At 36.9% G+C, this 18,823-nt stretch overlaps 1 protein-coding gene and 1 long non-coding RNA gene across 3 annotated transcripts in view; both read left to right on the top strand.

Annotated features, from left to right (window-relative positions):
• The window catches only part of LOC135277423 (uncharacterized), a 145,054-nt gene that overhangs the window by 57,879 nt on the left and 68,352 nt on the right, over positions 1 to 18,823 (top strand). The gene's annotated exons all lie outside the window — the stretch shown is intronic.
• Positions 12,144 to 14,126, top strand: LOC135277422 (ribosomal protein eL22-like). Its single transcript, XM_064383460.1, has one exon. It carries the CDS (start codon positions 13,430 to 13,432, stop codon positions 13,736 to 13,738), a length of 309 nt encoding a protein of 102 aa, XP_064239530.1. The 5' UTR covers positions 12,144 to 13,429; the 3' UTR covers positions 13,739 to 14,126.

Here is an 18,823-nt window from a genome sequence, read left to right as displayed (position 1 = left end):
CAAATCAATTGTTTTTCAGAAAGGTGCCTTTCAGATCTCCTTTCTCAGGTTCTGAGTTTTTGTATCAAGTTCACATTAAAACGACTTGTGCTAAGAGGATTTTAACTCAGGATTTTGGAAGGTCAGTGACTTGGCCAGTAAACCATGATTTACCTAATCTGTGGCAAAACAACAAACGTGCTACTTTAAAGCCATTTAAAATTTTTCGGTGACATTAGCACTAGGACAAAAACAAAATAGCTAAAATAATTCCAGTGATTTAGGTTTTGAATTTGCTTCTATGTATCAGTTTACTTTTATTTAATATAGCATTAATCATCCTCCCCATGCAAATCTGTTAGGGATATGGGTTAGATGCTTGTGAACTTAGAGAGGCTAGTTTTTGAAATAAAAATATATTTGGTTAATATATTTGTAATTTTGTATTCTATAAAATAATTTCAGATGCAAAGAGGATGTTGAATGAGGTTTCTGATGAAACCAGTAAAATAGTAATTACCATATCATGTACTGATGATTTATTCTAACATTAACTGAGTGTCTTCCATATAGCAAACATTGGATTTGACATTCTTGGATGTTATTTAATCTAATGTGAACATTATCAACCTCCACACGCTGTAGGCTCCTAGAAATTGAAGATATTTTCAAAACCTTTGTTTATCCTTAAGAACTAGTAAAGTGCCTGGTATATAATAGGTCCTCAAAAATGTTCTGTTAGATAAATATAAATATATGTTGACAGCTTTTAAAAATAGTAATCTTTGGACTGAGAATTTGAATTCAAGGTAGGAAGTCATTTGGACGAAGCAAAAACAAAGATTTACTTCTTTGTTTTTAGAATTTTTTTTTTCTTGTGGTCATGACAAAATTTTACTAAGTATTTTATAAGTTGCATTTACCTTTAAATTGGGAAGTGACTGAGCTTAGAGAAATTCATTTTGCTTAAAAATTATATAGTATTGAACAACTATAAAAATTAACCTGCTGTTAGGTAGAAGTTTGGGGACATTTCTTGAAGATGAGCTATCTTAATAAAATTAAAGCTAGATAATGAAAATCAGAACACTTGACCCACAGTCAAAGAACTACCTCTCTTTAAACTGGTTAGATGTTACTTTTGTATAATACACAACCTACCAACATAGATAGGTAGGTAAAGAGAGAGAGAGAGATAGAAAGATAAATAAAAAAATCAAGAATGGGGGGGCGAGGAGAGAGAGAGAGAGAGTCATTTTGCATCAGGAGCCAAGCACTAGGCTATACTGCAAAATATAGCATAGTCTGGAAACAGACAATAAACAGATAATTTTAATACAAGTCAGGCAGAGTGGGGTGGAGAGGGTATTGGCACAATCCCATTAGAAAGAATTTCAAAGACAAAAAGCCCAAACTGTGGTAAGTTCAGTGTAGCTAGAGGATAGCGGGGCTGTCAGGAGGTTTCCAGTAGGGTGGGTAGGTGATGTGGTCAGGCTTTGTGTCCCTACCCAAATCTCATCTTGAACTGTGGTCCCCATAATCCCTGTAATCCTCACCTGTTAAGGGAGACACCAAGTGGAGGTAACTGAATCATGGGGGCAGTTCCCTTATGCTGTTCTTGTGATACTGAGTGAGTTCTTACAAGATCTGATGGTTTTATAAGGGGTTCTTCTCCCCTTTTCTTGGCACTTCTCACTCCTGCTGCCTTGTGAAGAAGGTGTCTTGCTTCCCCTTTGCCTTCTGTCGTGATTTTAAGTTTCCTGAGGCCTCCCTACCCATGTTGAACTGTGAGTCAATTAAATCTTTCCTTTATAAATTACCCAGTCTCAGGCAGTTCTTTATAATAGTGTGGAAATGGACTAATACAATAGGAAAAAGCTTTGTTGAGGACTGTAAAACCTGCTAAAAGATTTGCTCCCCCAAGCGCCCACCCCAAGGCAAAGAGGATCTTTTCAAAGAATTGCCTGAAGGAGCAGCTTGATTTGAAGAGCATTCCAAACTTCAGCCAGCATTCCTCCTCTGGGTAAAGTTTGGAGAACAGATTGATGCGGGTTCACCCTGTTACAGGCTGCTGTAGTTAACACTGGATATTTCCATTATATGGTAGGAAAGTTTGGAAGAAGCAGAAGTGAGGTAATTTAAGAAAACATTATGAGAGAGAGAAAAGGTTGAAGCAGGAATTCTAGATTTCTGACGAGCTATTGGGAGAGGGTGCAGTTGTAGTCTGTAGATATAATGCAATAACACAGGGAAAGAAAACAATAATCGGGGAAGGGATGGGGAAGAGAGTAGCATAGAAGTCATGGTGAACCTGGAGAAGTTCCCTTGTTCCCCCTTGCAGGGGTGTGATGGGGGCATGGCTCGCTTCTTCAGTGATGCTCAAACCTCTAGGGGAGCATATGGACAAGCAGGTCCCTCGGCAGCGCGTCTAGGGTTGGATGTTTACTGCTCCTGAAGTCCCAGTGGGCATGTGTTACCGTCTGCTCTTTTAGTTTTGTCTCTATAGGCGACTTGTGTTAACCAGCAAAATTAGACCCTCTACCTTGTTGCAAAGACAGAGGGCTTTCTGTATCCTGGGTTCTTGCCTTGGTGTACAGGAAGAATCAGATCACTCCTGCGCTTGGAGAATGAGTGTAAGGTTTTATTGAGTGGAGGTAGCTCTCAGCAGATGGGGGAGGCCAGAAGGGGATGGAGTGGAAAGGTTTTCTCTAGGAGTCGGGCTGCTGAACAGCCTGAGGTCTCCTCCACGACTGCCTGGCCAAACTCCCCCTCATTCCACTGGTGATGGCCTGCCGCTGTGCCAATGTCTGTCATGTGTTCTTCCGCTGGCATGCTCCCCTCGATGTCCAGCCACTTGTGCCTTCTTCCACTGATGTGTTCCTCTCCACATCCAGCCACTCATGTGTCTGCCTGCTAGGGTCTTGGGGGGTTTTATAGGCACAGGATGGGGATGTGGCAGGCCAGGGTGGTCTTGGAAATGTAACATTTGGGTGTGAAGGCAGGAGTGCCTCTCCTCACCTAGGTCCATGGGCCTGGTGAACCCTCCCTAGGGAACCCCCCCTTCTCCTCCCAGCACTTCCCTGCCCCCCTTCCGTATTGATGGTAGAAGAAAAAGATGCATAAATTTAATTTTAGATCTGTTGAGCTTGAACAGTCCTCTAGACATTCAACTGAAACATTCAGTAGTTCATAGACTGGAAACAATATTTGGAATAGACAGGAAACTTGGAGGTCATTTGGCATTCTCTATCCTGATTCTACTAGTGCAGGGTCATTTTCAGCTCCAAACTAAACTCATCTAGGAAGTCTTTATTTTGTATTGCCACCTGCAAAATCTATGTCTTTTTAGTATTTATGGTTTAGAATATACAGCTTTTTTTTTTTTTAGAGCATAATGATTTGCAATGTTTTAGATATTGCTTCGAAGAAAAAAAAATAATAGTGTCTAAGAGGAGAGATTGTAATCAGGCATTCTGAGCCGAAATTCCATGTCTCTTACTTTCTAGCTCTGTGACCTCGAGCAACTCACTTAAACTCTCTGAATCTCAGTTTCTTTATCTGTAAAATTAGGATATCATTAACTGAATAAAGAGTTTTTATGAGAATTAGATAAAATAATATATAGAATGGTTGGCAGAAAAGGTGACATGTTACAATAGCTTAATAAATGGCTAGGTTAATTTTAATAGAATAAACACTGTTGACCAGTAACGCATAGTAGACATTATATAGACATTATAATTTGTCCTTTTACCATATTTTCTCATTTATTGCTCACAAAAACCCTGGGAGGTAAATATTATTTCTGTTTTATAGAAAGATAAATGAATCACAGTGGCACATAACTAAAAAGTCATGGAGCCAAGATTGGAAGTTAGATTTTAAAATTCTTATGACTGGTGTTTTATCTGCTCCCTTCTGGATTCTGGAGATTATGGATCAAAAGTTCTTGTCTATTTCTCAGTAACTTCCAGCTTTGTACTGTGTAGAAGGATGCTCTGTAAATATAGATGAACAGATTCAGGACCATATGGAATATTTATTGAGCTTCTACTACAGGCCAGACATGCACTGAGAATACAAATAATTTATGCTTCACCTTTGATTTTTTGATGCAGCAAACATTTTTACAGAGACCTATAATACAGTGAGGTCTGTGATCAACCAGAGGTAAGAGAAAAACAAAACATGAAGAAGCAGCACTGAATTTTGTTTTAAGGTTGGGATATGGAAGAGAAATAAAGTTCAAAAAAAATCTCAAAGGAGATGAAATCTGAATTAGGGTTATTTTGGAGAATTTTATTTAAAATAAAAATTTTTAATCCTTATTTCTATTTAATTGAGAAAGCATAGTTGGTGTTGTTAGACATTTCTTATTTCTTACAATAAGATTTCTTATCCAAACACCAGACATGACATTGAATTAGGTATAGCTTATGATAATTGATGGTCCTGTTTTAAAAAAATAATCTGACCATTTTAAAAGATCTGAATTTAGAAAATTTTAATTTCATTAGTAAAAACCATTTTAAAAGCTAAATAACTGTCCTGACTGTCCAAATTCCAGAAACAACCTCTTACTTGATATGTGGCCTTGAGAAGTTACATGACTTTTCTATGTCCAATTTTCTTTGTAAAATAAGATTTCTGTAAAAATTAAAATATTAGAAAGAGATAGTAAAATGATAAAGGCTCAGACTCTGGAATGAACCTGCCTAAGTTTGAGTTTTAGCTCTGTTGCATACTAGCTGTGTGACTGGGCAAGTTACCTAACCTCTCTGTGCTTTAGTTTCTTCATTTCCAAAATTGATAACCTACATCAATTGTCAGTACAAGTTAGTGAAGAGTTTGCTGTTTCCTCACAGATTTAAAAAAGATACACCTTTATTATATATTAAGTTCTTACATAAAGTAGGTAGATTTGGGGACTTTTTAGTGCAGTCATTGATTTGTTCTGTTTCTATCAGTGAATTTATATATTTTGTTAATTGTTTTAGTTCTATATGACATAATTTTAAATACATAAAAATTCAATTCTCCCTTCATCATTCACTCTCTCTCTTTCTCTGTGTGTATATGTGTGTATTTATATATAAACACAGAGGTTTTGTTAGCTTATTTATTCTTTATCATGATCTTAGAATCATTTGTAAACACAAAATCCCATTACATTTTGATAGGAATTGTATTAACCCATAAATTAATTACAGAGAAATTGACTATTAGATCTTACCAGCCAAAAAGAAGTTGATTATTTCAAGTCCTCTTTCATATCCCTTTCATATACCATAGGAAGATTTTGTGATTTTTCTTCACAAAAGCCTCTATCTTGGCTTGTTGTATTCATTTCTTATGCTGTTAAAGGTATCTGTTGCTAACATGAATGGAATAATAATGTTTCCCTTATTTTTCTGGTTAGTGCTCTTTTATAAAAACGTTATTGACTTTTGATGTTTATTTTGCAACTAGCCACCTTTTTGAATCATCTTATGATTTCTAATAGTCTCATAGTGGAGAATACCTATCAACTGGATTTTGCACTTACAACTTTTTTAAAAAGAACTTAAATTATGTTTATGATGTTTTGTGGGTTATTGCTTAAAAATGTAGTTAAAGTCTTCCAATGTACATGGGTTTAACAAGTAAAAACAAAGTAATATTTTACTCCACAAAAGTTTCATAAATTTATATTAAGGTATTAAAATAAAACAATTTATAGTTAACATATCCAGTAGAAAATATAATTCCACTCCTTTCTATAGTTCAATGTTTCACACTTAATAATGATAAATTCTATCATTTTTTGTATCTGCCATGTTTTGCTCCTTATAACTCCCTAATTATAGAAAAATTAAAAGTCCATTAAATAGTATACATTAACACCTACTATTATGGGATTAGCTATAACGAGTGAGCAGCTGCAAAATTCAGCAAGTTTGATTATTTTGATGTCTGAACACAAGATTCATTTAATCACACTTGCTTATTTGTATAAAGAAATAATACTGACCTAGGAAACAATTTATTTTGAAACAGGTCAATGGCAGGAATGTTAAACTTCTTCCAAAATCAGCCTGAAAAAGAAAATTGATAAGTAAAGGAGAAAATTTATTTGAACTGAAAATTTATTTGAACATTTTATTAGCTAAGATTTAAAAATGATCATATTTCTATATTATGGATATATGCAAACTATACTTACTTTGCTAGAAAAATAAATTAGACTTTCTGACATGGGTCTCATAGGAAAACCGTTTTTTTGTTTTGTTTTGTTTTTTATTTGTTTGTTTGTTCTTGAGATGGTATCTCACTCTGTCACCAGGCTGGAATGCAGTGGCGCAATCTCGGCTCACTGCAACTTCTGTCTCCCAGGTTCAAGTGATTCTCCTGCCTCAAACTCCTGAGTAGCTGAGACTACAGGCACACACCACCATCCTGGCTATTTTTTGTATTTTTAGTAGAGATGGGGTTTCACCATGTTGGCCAGGATAGTCTTGATCCCTTGACCTTGTGATCCACCCACTTCGGCTTCCCAAAGTGCTGGGATTACAGGTGTGAGCCACTGCACTTGGCCTGTTTTTTATTTTGATATTTTATTTAGCCATATTTTGACTGAACATTAAGAAAATACAAATATAGTAATCCCTTCTTATCCAAGGGACTTCTAAGACTTCCAGTGGATACCTGAAACTGCAAATAATACCAAATTCTAAATATACCTGCCATATTTTTTCCTCCAGTTATTTGCTGCATAATGACAATGTTTTGGTCTCAACAGCAGACCACATATATGACTATAAGATTATGAGATTACAATGGAGCTTTTATATGGTATTTTTACTGCACCCTTTTTTCTTCTTTTCTTTTTTTCTTTTTTTTAGATAGGGTCTCACTCTGTCACCCAGGCTGGAGAGTGACTCACTGCAACCACCACCTCCCGGGTTCAAGTGACTTTCCTGTCTCAGCTTCCCAGGTAGCTGGGACTACAGGGACACGCCACCACACTCAGCTAATTTTTGTAATTTTTGTAGAGATGGTGTTTTTCCATGTTGCCCAGGCTAGACTCGAACTCCTAACCTCAAGTGATCCTCCTGCCTCAGCCTCCCAAAGTGCTGGGATCACAGGCTTGAGTCATCGCACCTGGCCTACACCTTTTAAAAATGTTTAGAAACACAAATACTTATCATTATGTTACAGTTGCCTACAGTATTCAGTATAGTAACATGCTGTACAGGTTTGCAGCCTATGAGCAATAGGCCAGATCCTTCAGCATAAGTGTGTAGTAGGCTGTACTATCTAGGTTTGTTTAAGTACACTCTGATGCTCACACAACAAATTTGTCTAATGGCACATTCCTTAGAACACATTCTGTTGTTAAGTGATGCACCACTATACATACATATCTATAATAAAGTTTCATTTATAAATAGGCACAGTAGAAGTTTAACAATGATAGCTAATAATAAAATATAACAATGTGCCAGGAGCACTACTCTTGTGCTCTGGGGCTATTATTAAGTAAAATAAGGGTTCCTTGACCAAAAGCACTGCAATACTGCAACAGTCCATCTGATTACTGAGTAGGCAACCAAGTGACTAACTGGTGAATAGCTTTGACAGTGTGGTTGATTCATGTCCTGGACAGGACCGAGTCAGGTGGCATGAAATTTCATCATGCTCTTCAGAACAGTGCATGATTTAAACTTATGAAGTGTTTATTTCTGGAATTCTCCATTTAATATTGGAGAATTCCAGAAATAAACACTTCATAAGTTTAAATCATGCACTGTTCTGAAGAGCATGATGTAGACCATGAGTAAGTGAAACCATGAGTCAGGAGAGATTACTGCAATGTTTATTCTTATAGGCTTTGACTAAAAACATAACTGTGAGGACACCTCTGAATATCTAAGTCCTAGCATTATAAGATTTGGGATTGTGTACACAAGTAACTAAGCCATGTAGTCTTTCATCTGTATACACACGAGAAGTGCTATTTCATTTCTGCTGGCAGGTTCCAAAGGACTGAGTACATTTTCATTATGTGAAAAAAGGTAAAGGAAGGAAAGATATTGAATGCTAAAGACGTTACGAAGCAATGAAAGGTGGGCTAAAGTAGTAGAGAGAAAACCTGAAGGTGTCATATCAGAAAGTTATTCTGTCATTAAAGCATAAAAAGACACTTGGAGATGAAATCAGCTGCCAGTAAAAGTTTTATTTAGAAAGGCAAAGTTTTATTCATTTATTATTATTTGTTAGTATTAATATGTATTAGTTTTATGATAAAGGTATTTTTTAAGCCTTCAAAATCATAACATCATATATTAGGATATTAACACAGCATATTCTTACATGAAGTGAACACATTTTTTTAGAGTGTAAATATATTTGATAATGTATTGCATAAGACATTAAATTTTAAGATAATACATAACTAAATAAATAAGTAAATAAGTTTTGCAATTCTGACAAAGAAAAAGCCTATCTAATTGTTACATTCGGTTCAATATATCCCATTTGAATTGTTCGATCACTAGATGGTATGTAACTTCAGACACTTGTGTATATTCAATTAGCTATCACACTAATTTATGTATAATAGGCACTGAATAAATATTTTTGTTTCAAGGAATGATACTTCCATTGGATATTTCTAAGATCTTAGAAATTTTAAAATTAAAACTCAAGTTTGCAACTTAAATCACATGAATCAGGGCCAATATTTTCTATGTACTTTAAAACATTTTAATTATTAAATTAAGGTTGAGTTAGAAAATTAAAGGTAATTAAATTAATTATTTAATTTAAAAGATGTTATAAATGTTATGGCATTCTATGCTATTCTTTACTAAAGGATATATGTGCTTTAGATTCTATTATTTCCAAGGCATATGGTACCTAATATTATTTCTAAGGCATGAATGTGTTTTTAAAATGTTTTCTTACTAGACATAATGGGTCAGGCCTGTAATCCCAGCTACCCAGGAGGCTGAGGTAAGAGGATGCTTGAGGCTAGGAGTTTGAGGCTGCAGTGCACTATGATGGTGCCTGAGAATAGACACTGCACTCTAGCCAGGCCAACACAGTGAGACCCCATCGCTAAAAAAATAAAAATAAATGTGTTTCTGAATGAGGATATAATATTTTTAAACATTATATTCTGTATTATATTTTAAGTAAAAGCATCCTTTGTAATAAAATTTAAATAAACTAGTCTGTTAAAAATATAGAAAGTCCAGCCAGGTGTGGCAGCTAGCTCACGCTTGTAATCCTAGCACTTTGGGAGGTCGCTGAGTCCAGGACCAGCCTGGGCAACATGGGAAATCCCTGTCTCTACAAAAAATACAAAATGAGCTAGGCATGGTGGTGGACGCCTGTTGTCTTAGCTACTCAGGAGGTTGAGGTGGGAGAATCACATAAGCCTGGGAGGTCAAGGCTGTGGTGAGCCATGACCGTGCCACTGCACTGCAGCCTGGGTGACAGAGTGAGACCCTGTCTCCAAAAAAAAAAGAAGAAGCTTTAAAAATTATTTTAATTAAAAAAAAATAGAGAAAATATATATATATATGAACTGTGTTACCTAAAGATCCCTTAAATGTCTTGGCTTTAGACAAAGCCTGGGAAACTATAGTATCAAGAGATTATAAAACAAATGTTTGCTGAATTAGAACGGTCAGTTAGACTTTCACAGTCATTCTCAATCACTCGTTCCTCTGTAACCTTTATATCTACCCCACCTTCAAGTTCTGTTGATTTCTAAGCAAGTCATTGTCCATTTGTCCAACATATCCATATTGCATAGGCAAAGCTTCAGTGTTGGAAACTGATGGGGTCTGAGAAAGTCAATGATACATACGGAAACACTCAGCATGCTCAGACTCACGTGCAGCTACTGTCCACTGTGGTAGGTGGTTAATAGCACAGTATTTTGGATGACTTATTATGACTCCTTCCCAGTTCTGATCTTGTCTGCTAACATGCATTCCAGTCAAGAATTCAGCTTCTCTTTAAGTTCATCTGGATTGTAGACTTAGCAAGTATAACCCAGGGAAGAAATGATAAATAATTTAAAAAATCATGTTACTTAAGGGTCTCTCCAACAGGTACGTGGATCAGTGCAAATGAAATTTTAGTGGCCAGTATAAAAACTTGAGGGTCTTTACGTTTAAATCTACTCTTTTTAAAAAGTCAGTGACTTTTTAAAAATACATGTTCTCTTCTATTTCCTGAAGGAAATATGAAAAAATGTGTCTAAGTAATTTCTGCAACATGACATAAAAAAAAGGACAGGAAACTTGGCTCTTTGCTAATAAATCCTTCCTCTCCATTATTGGCTACTGTCTATTTTATGAGCTTTGACTAAGCCACAAATAGTCCAACAGCATAAATCCCTAATTTAGTAGAAGACGCTAATGAGAGCAATGTCTTCTACATTCTACAGGTAATGAAATACCCTTTCAGGTAACATTTTTATGGTGTTTGCATTTTAAAATTTTCACTTATATCCAGTTATCCTGAATGAATTAATCGATATATGAGAGTAGTAAATGTACAATTATCTGACACACATACCCAGTGAACAAGTATAAAATATTTGCGTTCTGCACCATTCATCAGATTTATGTTATTTTCCATATCCATTATGATTGTAGGCTCAAATGGCAATGGCCATTAACCTGGTGAAAATACTAGTCTTCAAACAGTTGTGAAGTAATGAAAGCTTTCCGATTTGTCTAGTTTCAACATATTTAAAATGTTATCATTTTTAAAAAGAGATAATTCCTATGACTTCTTAGAGGACAAGAATAAATGAATATAACAAATTAATTACTTTTATTAGAGTAACTGGGTTGAGTGAGAACATGCTGTTTCCAGTTCTAGTTATGTGCTCCCTTCCATCAGGAAGACTTTCCTAAACATTCCTGCCTGACTAAGGACTCTCCTGTCTTTCATAACTCTTAATATTTTGTAAACTTTTCCATAATCTTGGTTAATTTTACAGAGATTATTTTTCTAGCTCTTTGGCTTATATTTATTATCTTTGTATGTTCAGTGCCTAGAAAAGTACTTGCTACACATAGGTACTCAACAAACATTTATTGAACTAACTACAGAGATAACTTTTATATTTAAAGTCTAGTAAACTAAGTATTATTTGAAGACACATAAAATAAGCATTTTAGAGTCTATAAACTATAAAAACCTTGAAATCATTTTTCTTTTCTTTGGGGCTACTGTATGATTTAATTTTAGAAATGCCATAAGCAGATACCATTTTTGTCTATAGTGTTCCAGATAGTAAATACTTTGAGATGTCTGAATTTCCAGATAGTCTGGCCAGACAGTCTGTATCACAGCTATTCAACTCTGCTGTTATAGCATAAAGCATCCATCGACAACACATAAATGAATGAGCATGGCTGGATTCCAACAAAATTTTGTTTTGGACACTGAATTTGAATTTTCATGTGTCACTTAATTTTCTCTTTCTTTTCTTCTTTCTTTCTTTTCTTTCTTTCTCTCTTTCTCTTTTTCTCTTTCCCTTCCTCCCTCCCTTCCTTCCTTCTTCTCTCTTTCTTTCTTCATTGTCTCAGTCTATCAGCCAGGTTGGAGTGCAGTGGTGTGATCATAACTCACTGTGGCCTCGACCTGCTAAGCTCAAGTGATCCTCTTACCTCAGCTTATAGGCACATACCACTATGCCTGGCTATTATTATTATTATTATTATTATTATTATAGAGTCAGGTTCTTGCTATGTTGCCCAGTCTGGTCTTGAACTCCTGAACTGAAGCAATCCTCCTGCCTTAGCCTCCCAAAGTCCTGGGATTACAAGTGTGAGCCGCTGCACCTGGCAACATTTTTTTTCAACCACATAAGAATGTGGTTGATTCCAAACAAATGGCCAACCCCTGCTAGAAGTTTCAAAACAAATGGCCTACACCTGCTAGAATTTAATAGAGTATTAAATTAGAATTCTATAGAATTTAATATAGTATTAAATCGTATATTGCTACCGTTACCTAGTCACTAATAATCTTTCCCCCTGTACTATAAATATAAATATTTGTGGCCCATACTATTTATTTGTGAAATAAATTACTTAACGAATATTGGACCCTGCCAGACTTGGGAAAGTTGAGTTTGAGAAGTCAAGAATAGAAGCAGGAGGTTTTTGTAAAAATCTTCATGAGAGAAAATGACTTAAACTCGTAGGAAGAGCAAGTAAAAATTAGAGTTCAGAAATATTTAAGGCCTTGATAATTGATTGAGGAGGAATCAAGAATAACTTCTATCTTTGGGGTTGTTGTAGATGATGGTACCATGAAGGAAGATTGGAAATACAGAAGAAGTTTGGGGGAAAGACAGGTTTCTATTGGACATTGAGTTTTGGGTGCTTGAGTAATATCTAGATTGACATATCCATCAGGGGGTTTGAATAAATGAACCTGAGGTCTGGTCTAAAGGTGTGAATGTGTTAGTTATTTGCATACAGAGAATTGCCAAAACCAAGAGAAGGGGGTAAATCTGGGTCACTCAGGAACAATATAACAAGCCAGTTAAGCCTTGAGATAAATATATTACATAAAAGCCAACATTTAAAGGTGGGAGAAGAAAGAGGAGCTTATGAGCAAGAAGGAAGACATGGCCAGAGAAGGGAGGACAGCCAGCAGAATGGAGAGTTTGCATGCTACTAAAATAGACACAGGTATCAAATGCCATAGAGAAATACAATCAAATGCCAATTTGGCAGTAAGAAGGTGGAATTTTTAAAAAGTGCAATCAGGAGATGCAAGTCAGACATGCAGAGGTTGAACTGCACATTGAGAATATAAAATGAAAACTACACTTTAGAGAAATTTTGATTCAAAGGGAGAATTACACTGAAGATAGCTATGAGGAGAAGGTCAGTTCTTTGTTTTTGTCTGGGATAGGGCAGGAGGAGAAGGGGTTAAGAACACTGACAGGGCTTGAAGAGAAAGGAGACTTTCTTTTCACTAAAACTGAAAGAAAAAAGATAGGAATGAGTGAAAATAGAATGCCTTGATTTTTATGTATGCAGTAGTAAGTATAATAATCTCTTGAAGATTGGGCAGAGGTAAGAGTTAAAAAGAGCATTGAAGGATGGTGCAAAGGTTTGGTACGTTGAGGGAAATGAGAGAGTAGATTGATCAAAGACAAGAAAATGTTTGAATAAAAGTGGTGTTGCAGTCTGTATCAGTCCATTCTCATGCTGCTAATAAAGACATACCCAAGACTGGGTAATTTATAAAGGAAAGAGGTTTAATGGACTCACAGTTCCACATGGCTGCAGAGGCCTCACAATCATGGTAGAAGGCAAGGAGGAGCAAAGTCCCATCTTACATGGTGCAGGCAAGGGAAGTTGTTCAGGGGAACTCCCATTTATAAAACATCAGATCTCACTCTGTGCTTACGCAGCCAACTTGCAACATGGCACCGCAGAAAGACAAGAAGCCCAAGAAGTCCACCTGGAAGTTTAATTTGGACCTTACTCATCCAGTAGAAGATGGAATTTTTGATTCTGGAAATTTTGAGCAATTTCTATGGGAGAAGGTTAAAGTTAATGGCAAAACTGGAAATCTCAGGAATGCTTTTCACACTGAACGCTTCAAGAATAATATCACTGTTGTTTCTGAGAAACAGTTCTCTAAAAGGTATTTGAAATACCTTACCAAGAAATACCTTAAGAACAATCTTTGTGATTGGCTTCGGGTGGTTGCATCTGACAAGGAGACTTAGGAACTTCATTACTTCCAGATTAGTCAAGATGAAGATGAATCAGAGTCGGAGGACTAAGCAAAGGCTTCACTTACAGGGCTTTGCTTATTAATAAAATAGATGAAGTATACATGAGAAATACCATGAAATTGGTTTTTAGTTTATCAGTGAATAAAAAAATTCTGTACTCTTAAAAAAAAAACAAACAAAAAAAACCCCAAAAACATCAGCTCTCGTGAGACTTATGCACTACCATGAGAACAGTATGGGAGAGACCGCCCGCATGATTGATTCAGTTATCTCCCCCTGGCCCGGTCCTTGACACATGGGGATTATTACAATTCAAGGTGAGCTTTGGGTGGGGACACAGCCAAACCGTATCACAGTCCCAGCAGAGATCTGAAATTATACACTTGCCAGAATTGTGTGACTGCTTGATTTTCCTCTAACATTGTCAAACCATGTAACAGTCGCAGCAGAGGTCTGAAATTATACACTTGCCAGAACTGTGTGATTGCTTGATTTTCCTCTAGCAGGTGCCTAGATCCAGAGCTTGGATTTGGGAGGCTTGGTGCAAGAGATTCAAATGTGAAAGGAAATTGAGAGGCTAGTGAGAAAGTAAGTTCATAGTAGTTCCTGTAATCAACCACAGAGTCCAGATTGGGTTTTAAATGAAGAGGCCAAGAAGAATTCATGGCATTGGAGGTCTCCATGCAGTAGAGTGCAGAGACTGCTGGAAGGCCAAGTGGTTATGGTTAGAGAATATAAGACTTCCAGGATTATGGATCTGATAGATAAAAACAAATGCCAAAAAATTCCAAGAAGTGGCCATAAAAATGTGTAGCTAAAAAGGAGTCAAGGTGAAGGTTATTGGCATTTAGCTATAGTGTTGGGTGAATCAGCCTGTGGAATGAGGGAGAGTGATTTGGAGGTAAATTGAAGCAAGGGTGATGAGTGTTGGTATGGGATGTATAGCATGGAAGAAGCTCGAAAAAGGATGGACTCAGACATATATCCATAAGGATAACCTGAAGAGGCTCTATTACTATAGGCTTTATAAATCAGTAACAAATACTAATTCAAAAGGACTGAATCTAGGCCAGGTGTGGTAGCTCATGCCTGTAATTCCGGTACGTAGGGAGGCCAAGATGGGCAGATGGCTTGAGTCTAGGAGTTAGAGGCCAGCCTGGGTGACATGATGAAATGCCATCTCTACAAAAAATACAAAAATTAGCCTGACATGGTGGCACATGCCTATAGTCCCAGCTACTTGGGGCTGAGGTAGGAGGATCCCTTGACCATGCGAGGCAGAGGTTGCAGTGAGCTGAGATTGTGCCACTAGACTCCAGCCCGGGCCACAGAGCAAGACACCATCTCAAACAAAAAACCAAAAGAACAAATAAGAACTTAATATAGTTGGGGGCACATCTCTAAGAGCACAGAGACTTTTGTCCCTCAAAATATGTTTTGAAAAAGGTTTGGCTGAGCACAAAGTTGCTTGAAAGCTAAATGATCATAGAAATCTTGACTCAGTTGTGCATGAGAATTCTGTGCTTCTCAAACTTGAAAGTGCATGTGTATTACCCAGGGTATCTTGTAAAAATGCAAATTCTAATTCAATAGAATTAGAGGGGCATGAGATTCTGCATTTCTTAGAAACTCCCAGACACCTATTTGCTGTTCTGGAGATCACACTTGAGTAGTATGGCCCCAGAAATCCTCTAGCTTCTTCCTTACCTTTGATACTTTCCTTAAAACAATTATGCCTAGGCATGTAGATAGTGGAATCTAGTCAATTCTAATTCATTTAGAAGTGCGAGGATTATTTTGAATTACAGTTGGATATATTCAACATGAATAGCCTAATGATGGTCATGGCATAACACAATAACCACCAGTGGGAAAACAAAGGTTTTTTTATGGATTGGCAAATATGCATAAAGGAAACATTTATATATGTTTCCATGAATGTTAAATATGATCAATCTTGTCAACAAAAAACAAATATGAAGCTGGAAAACCAGTTAATAGAATAATAGAAGAAGCAGCTTTTGTTATAGCAAAAGCCAGCAATGTCCACGTTCATTCAGAAACTCACCATTTTATTTAGGAATAATACAAATACGCTCAGTACACATATGTGGACAAATCAGGGAGCAAGTTATCATAGGGTTAAAACTGAGTATGTGGGCAGCTAAAGTACATGCCACTTTTGAGAATAAAAATAGTGTGTACCTTATTAAAAGCCTCCTGACAGGGTCAGCAGCCTAGTCACAGAATACCTACCAAGAACAATTTCAATTTTAATAGGTTTTACTATGTATTTCATAAGCATGCCCATTGAAATTGAGTCATCAAAGCCTCCCAGTTCCTCCAAGACAGATTTTAGCCTGAGAGCTTGGAGTAATTATCCCACTGGATGTTAGCCTGTGTAGCTATTTCAGCCTCGTTCATCATTTCAAACAGCTACGTACTCTGCCTGCTAATTTCTTCCGATGGATTAGCTGCTCTCACTTGTCTATCTTTTTTTATTTCTGGGGGGTAAAATATTGCCTTCTTCCTATGTTTTAATAAGCTGAGCAGGCATGCACCACTGCACAGCTTCTGACTCCTATTTCTTTCAGCTCAAAGAATGATCTTCTGGGGGAAAAGCTGGGTATAAATGTGAAGGTGAAAACTTGGCCATTACTACCTGCAGCCTGAAACCAGCTGCATTTGAACAAGGGCTGAAAACACAGTTCTGAGCTGGTCTGCCTTTATCTGTTTATAGTACATTCTAAGCTGCTTTTCCTCCACTCTATGACTTTTCCTCTTCTTTTGAACTCTGATCTTTATTTTGTCCCCCACTCCTATATTTCACCTCCGCTCTGCCTGTGTGCCTCCTATTAGAAAACCACAATACACAGAATTATTCATTGCAGGATATAACTTCCTCAGTTCTTCACAATAATGACCCTGTTTGAGCCTTTTAATTCAGAGGTTCAGTGATTTCTTTATTATCTGACCTCCCAGTGAGAACACAGAACTTCATGTGCTGGAATATCATTCCTTCTTAGGTAGATTGTAAAAAAGCAGGGATCCTGACGACAAACAAAACAAAATTTTCACCCCATCTCTGCCACTTACTTGGAAGCTTGGTGACTTTGGGTAAGTTTTACACCATTTCTGAGCTTCGGTTTTCTCATCTATATAATAGGAACAAATACTTTTTTTAAAAAATTATAGGGTTATAGTGAGAAATTAATCAGTGAGATTGTGTGTGCCTGTCGTACAGTAGGCACCTCAGCATATCGAACTTACGTTTCTTTGATCTTAGTGATTTAATAAATGGTCTTTTGACTCCCTCACACTTGCTGTTAATGTCAATTAGCTGTTAAAGCTCTGGCAGCTTTGCAGTGGATCTTTAAAAAAACCAGATGAAATGACAGCAGAAGTTGAGGGAGGCATGTTCACGCAATTCACAAGTCTAGCCTACCTAACATTCAAAGCCATCTTTTCTGAAAACGTGTCTGAAGTTCTACAGCATCAGTCTAGGTGTCTCCACTTAACACTTTCCCATGACCCCACCTGAGTATCTTGACACTGGTTTGAACGACACGTATTTCCACTGAATTGAAAATAGAAAACGGACCCTGTAACCCAAGGTAAAGAGGACGAGACAACAGCAGGTAGACTGCTTCTTCAGATAAAATCTTCAAATGGATCCACAGAAAGGTAATGGGGGCTAAATTTTCTAACCTTTAGAAAAGACCAGTGCCCTGAGAGCTGCCAATTTAAGGAAAAGCTTCTTTTACTCTTGGTTCCATCCAGAACTATAATGTATTTGCTGATAAATTGGAGATGGATAATTTTTATCCAGCTTAGGAGGAAGTGTGAAAAGGAGTAATTTGGCTATTCTTAGAGAGTGGTGCAGGTCTCAAGTCACTCTCAAGAGATTTTTTTTTGGAAATATGATATCATCTGGTATTATATTAATAAAAGCACTGCCTGGGATCAGAAACTTGGAATTGGTAGAAGTTTCTTTCCTTCAGAAACATAAAGCATCCATATTCTTCATTTACACATAAATTATGTAACTGGATAAAATCCTCATTATTAGAGAATGACCTTTATGTTAGGACACATTGATATTATGGGTGATGTTCTTTGAATTTTTGCAATTTTTTGACATTAGTTATGGTTCAGTGCCAGTATCAAGATCATTAGTATTGAGTCAAATACTTTTGTATTCACAAGGTAGTACTTAAAATGACGTTTCCCACTATTTATGTATGTTTCATCCAATGAGATTTTACACGTATGTATATTTCATCTTCAATTTTTCATTTTTTTGTGACCTCTTGTTTCCTTCCCCCCACTTTTTTTTTGGCAATGGGTGAAGTGAAATATATAGATTTTGATACTGGCAAAGAAAGGGCATAACCAAAGACCTCTCTAGAGCAAGTCACCATTTCCATGGATGCTTTGTTCATTTTATTGAGGGAAATTTCCACAGTCGTGTTGCTTTCTTTATTTCTCCCTTGTCCCATCCCAATGGAATGAACAATTTCAAAACAATTTTATTATCTTAAGTGAAGAAATAAAACTAAGTATCAGACAAAATCTGCTTTCCAAAAGGTGGTACCTTTATTTATTTATTTATTATTTATTTTTTTTGAGACGGAGTTTCACTCTTGTTACCCAGGCTGGAGTGCAATGGCGCGATCTCGGCTCACCGCAACCTCCGCCTCCTGGGTTCAGGCAATTCTCCTGGCTCAGCCTCCTGAGTAGCTGGGATTACAGGCACGCGCCACCATGCCCAGCTAATTTTTTGTATTAGTAGAGACGGGGTTTCACCATGTTGACCAGGATGGTCTTGATCTCTTGACCTCGTGATCTACCCGCCTTGGCCTCCCAAAGTGCTGGGATTACAGGCTTGAGCCACCGGTAGCTTTATTTTATATTTTATTTTAAGGTGGAGTATTGCTGTGTCTCCCAGGCTGGAGTGTAGTGGTGCGATCTCTGCTCACTGCAACCTCCACCTCCCGGATTCAAGCGATTCTCCTGCCTCGGCCTTCAGAGTAGCTAGGATTCCTATAGTGCCTGAATTCTATTGCACAGAAAAAT

The sequence above is a fragment of the Aotus nancymaae genome, unplaced genomic scaffold (genome assembly GCF_030222135.1).
Source record: "Aotus nancymaae isolate 86718 unplaced genomic scaffold, 86718_ANA_hifiasm-v0.15.2.pri h1tg000032l_0, whole genome shotgun sequence".
NCBI lineage: Eukaryota > Metazoa > Chordata > Mammalia > Primates > Aotidae > Aotus > Aotus nancymaae.
The sequence above is the reverse complement of the archived record's forward strand: the minus strand, read 5'-3'. Positions and strand labels throughout refer to the sequence as shown.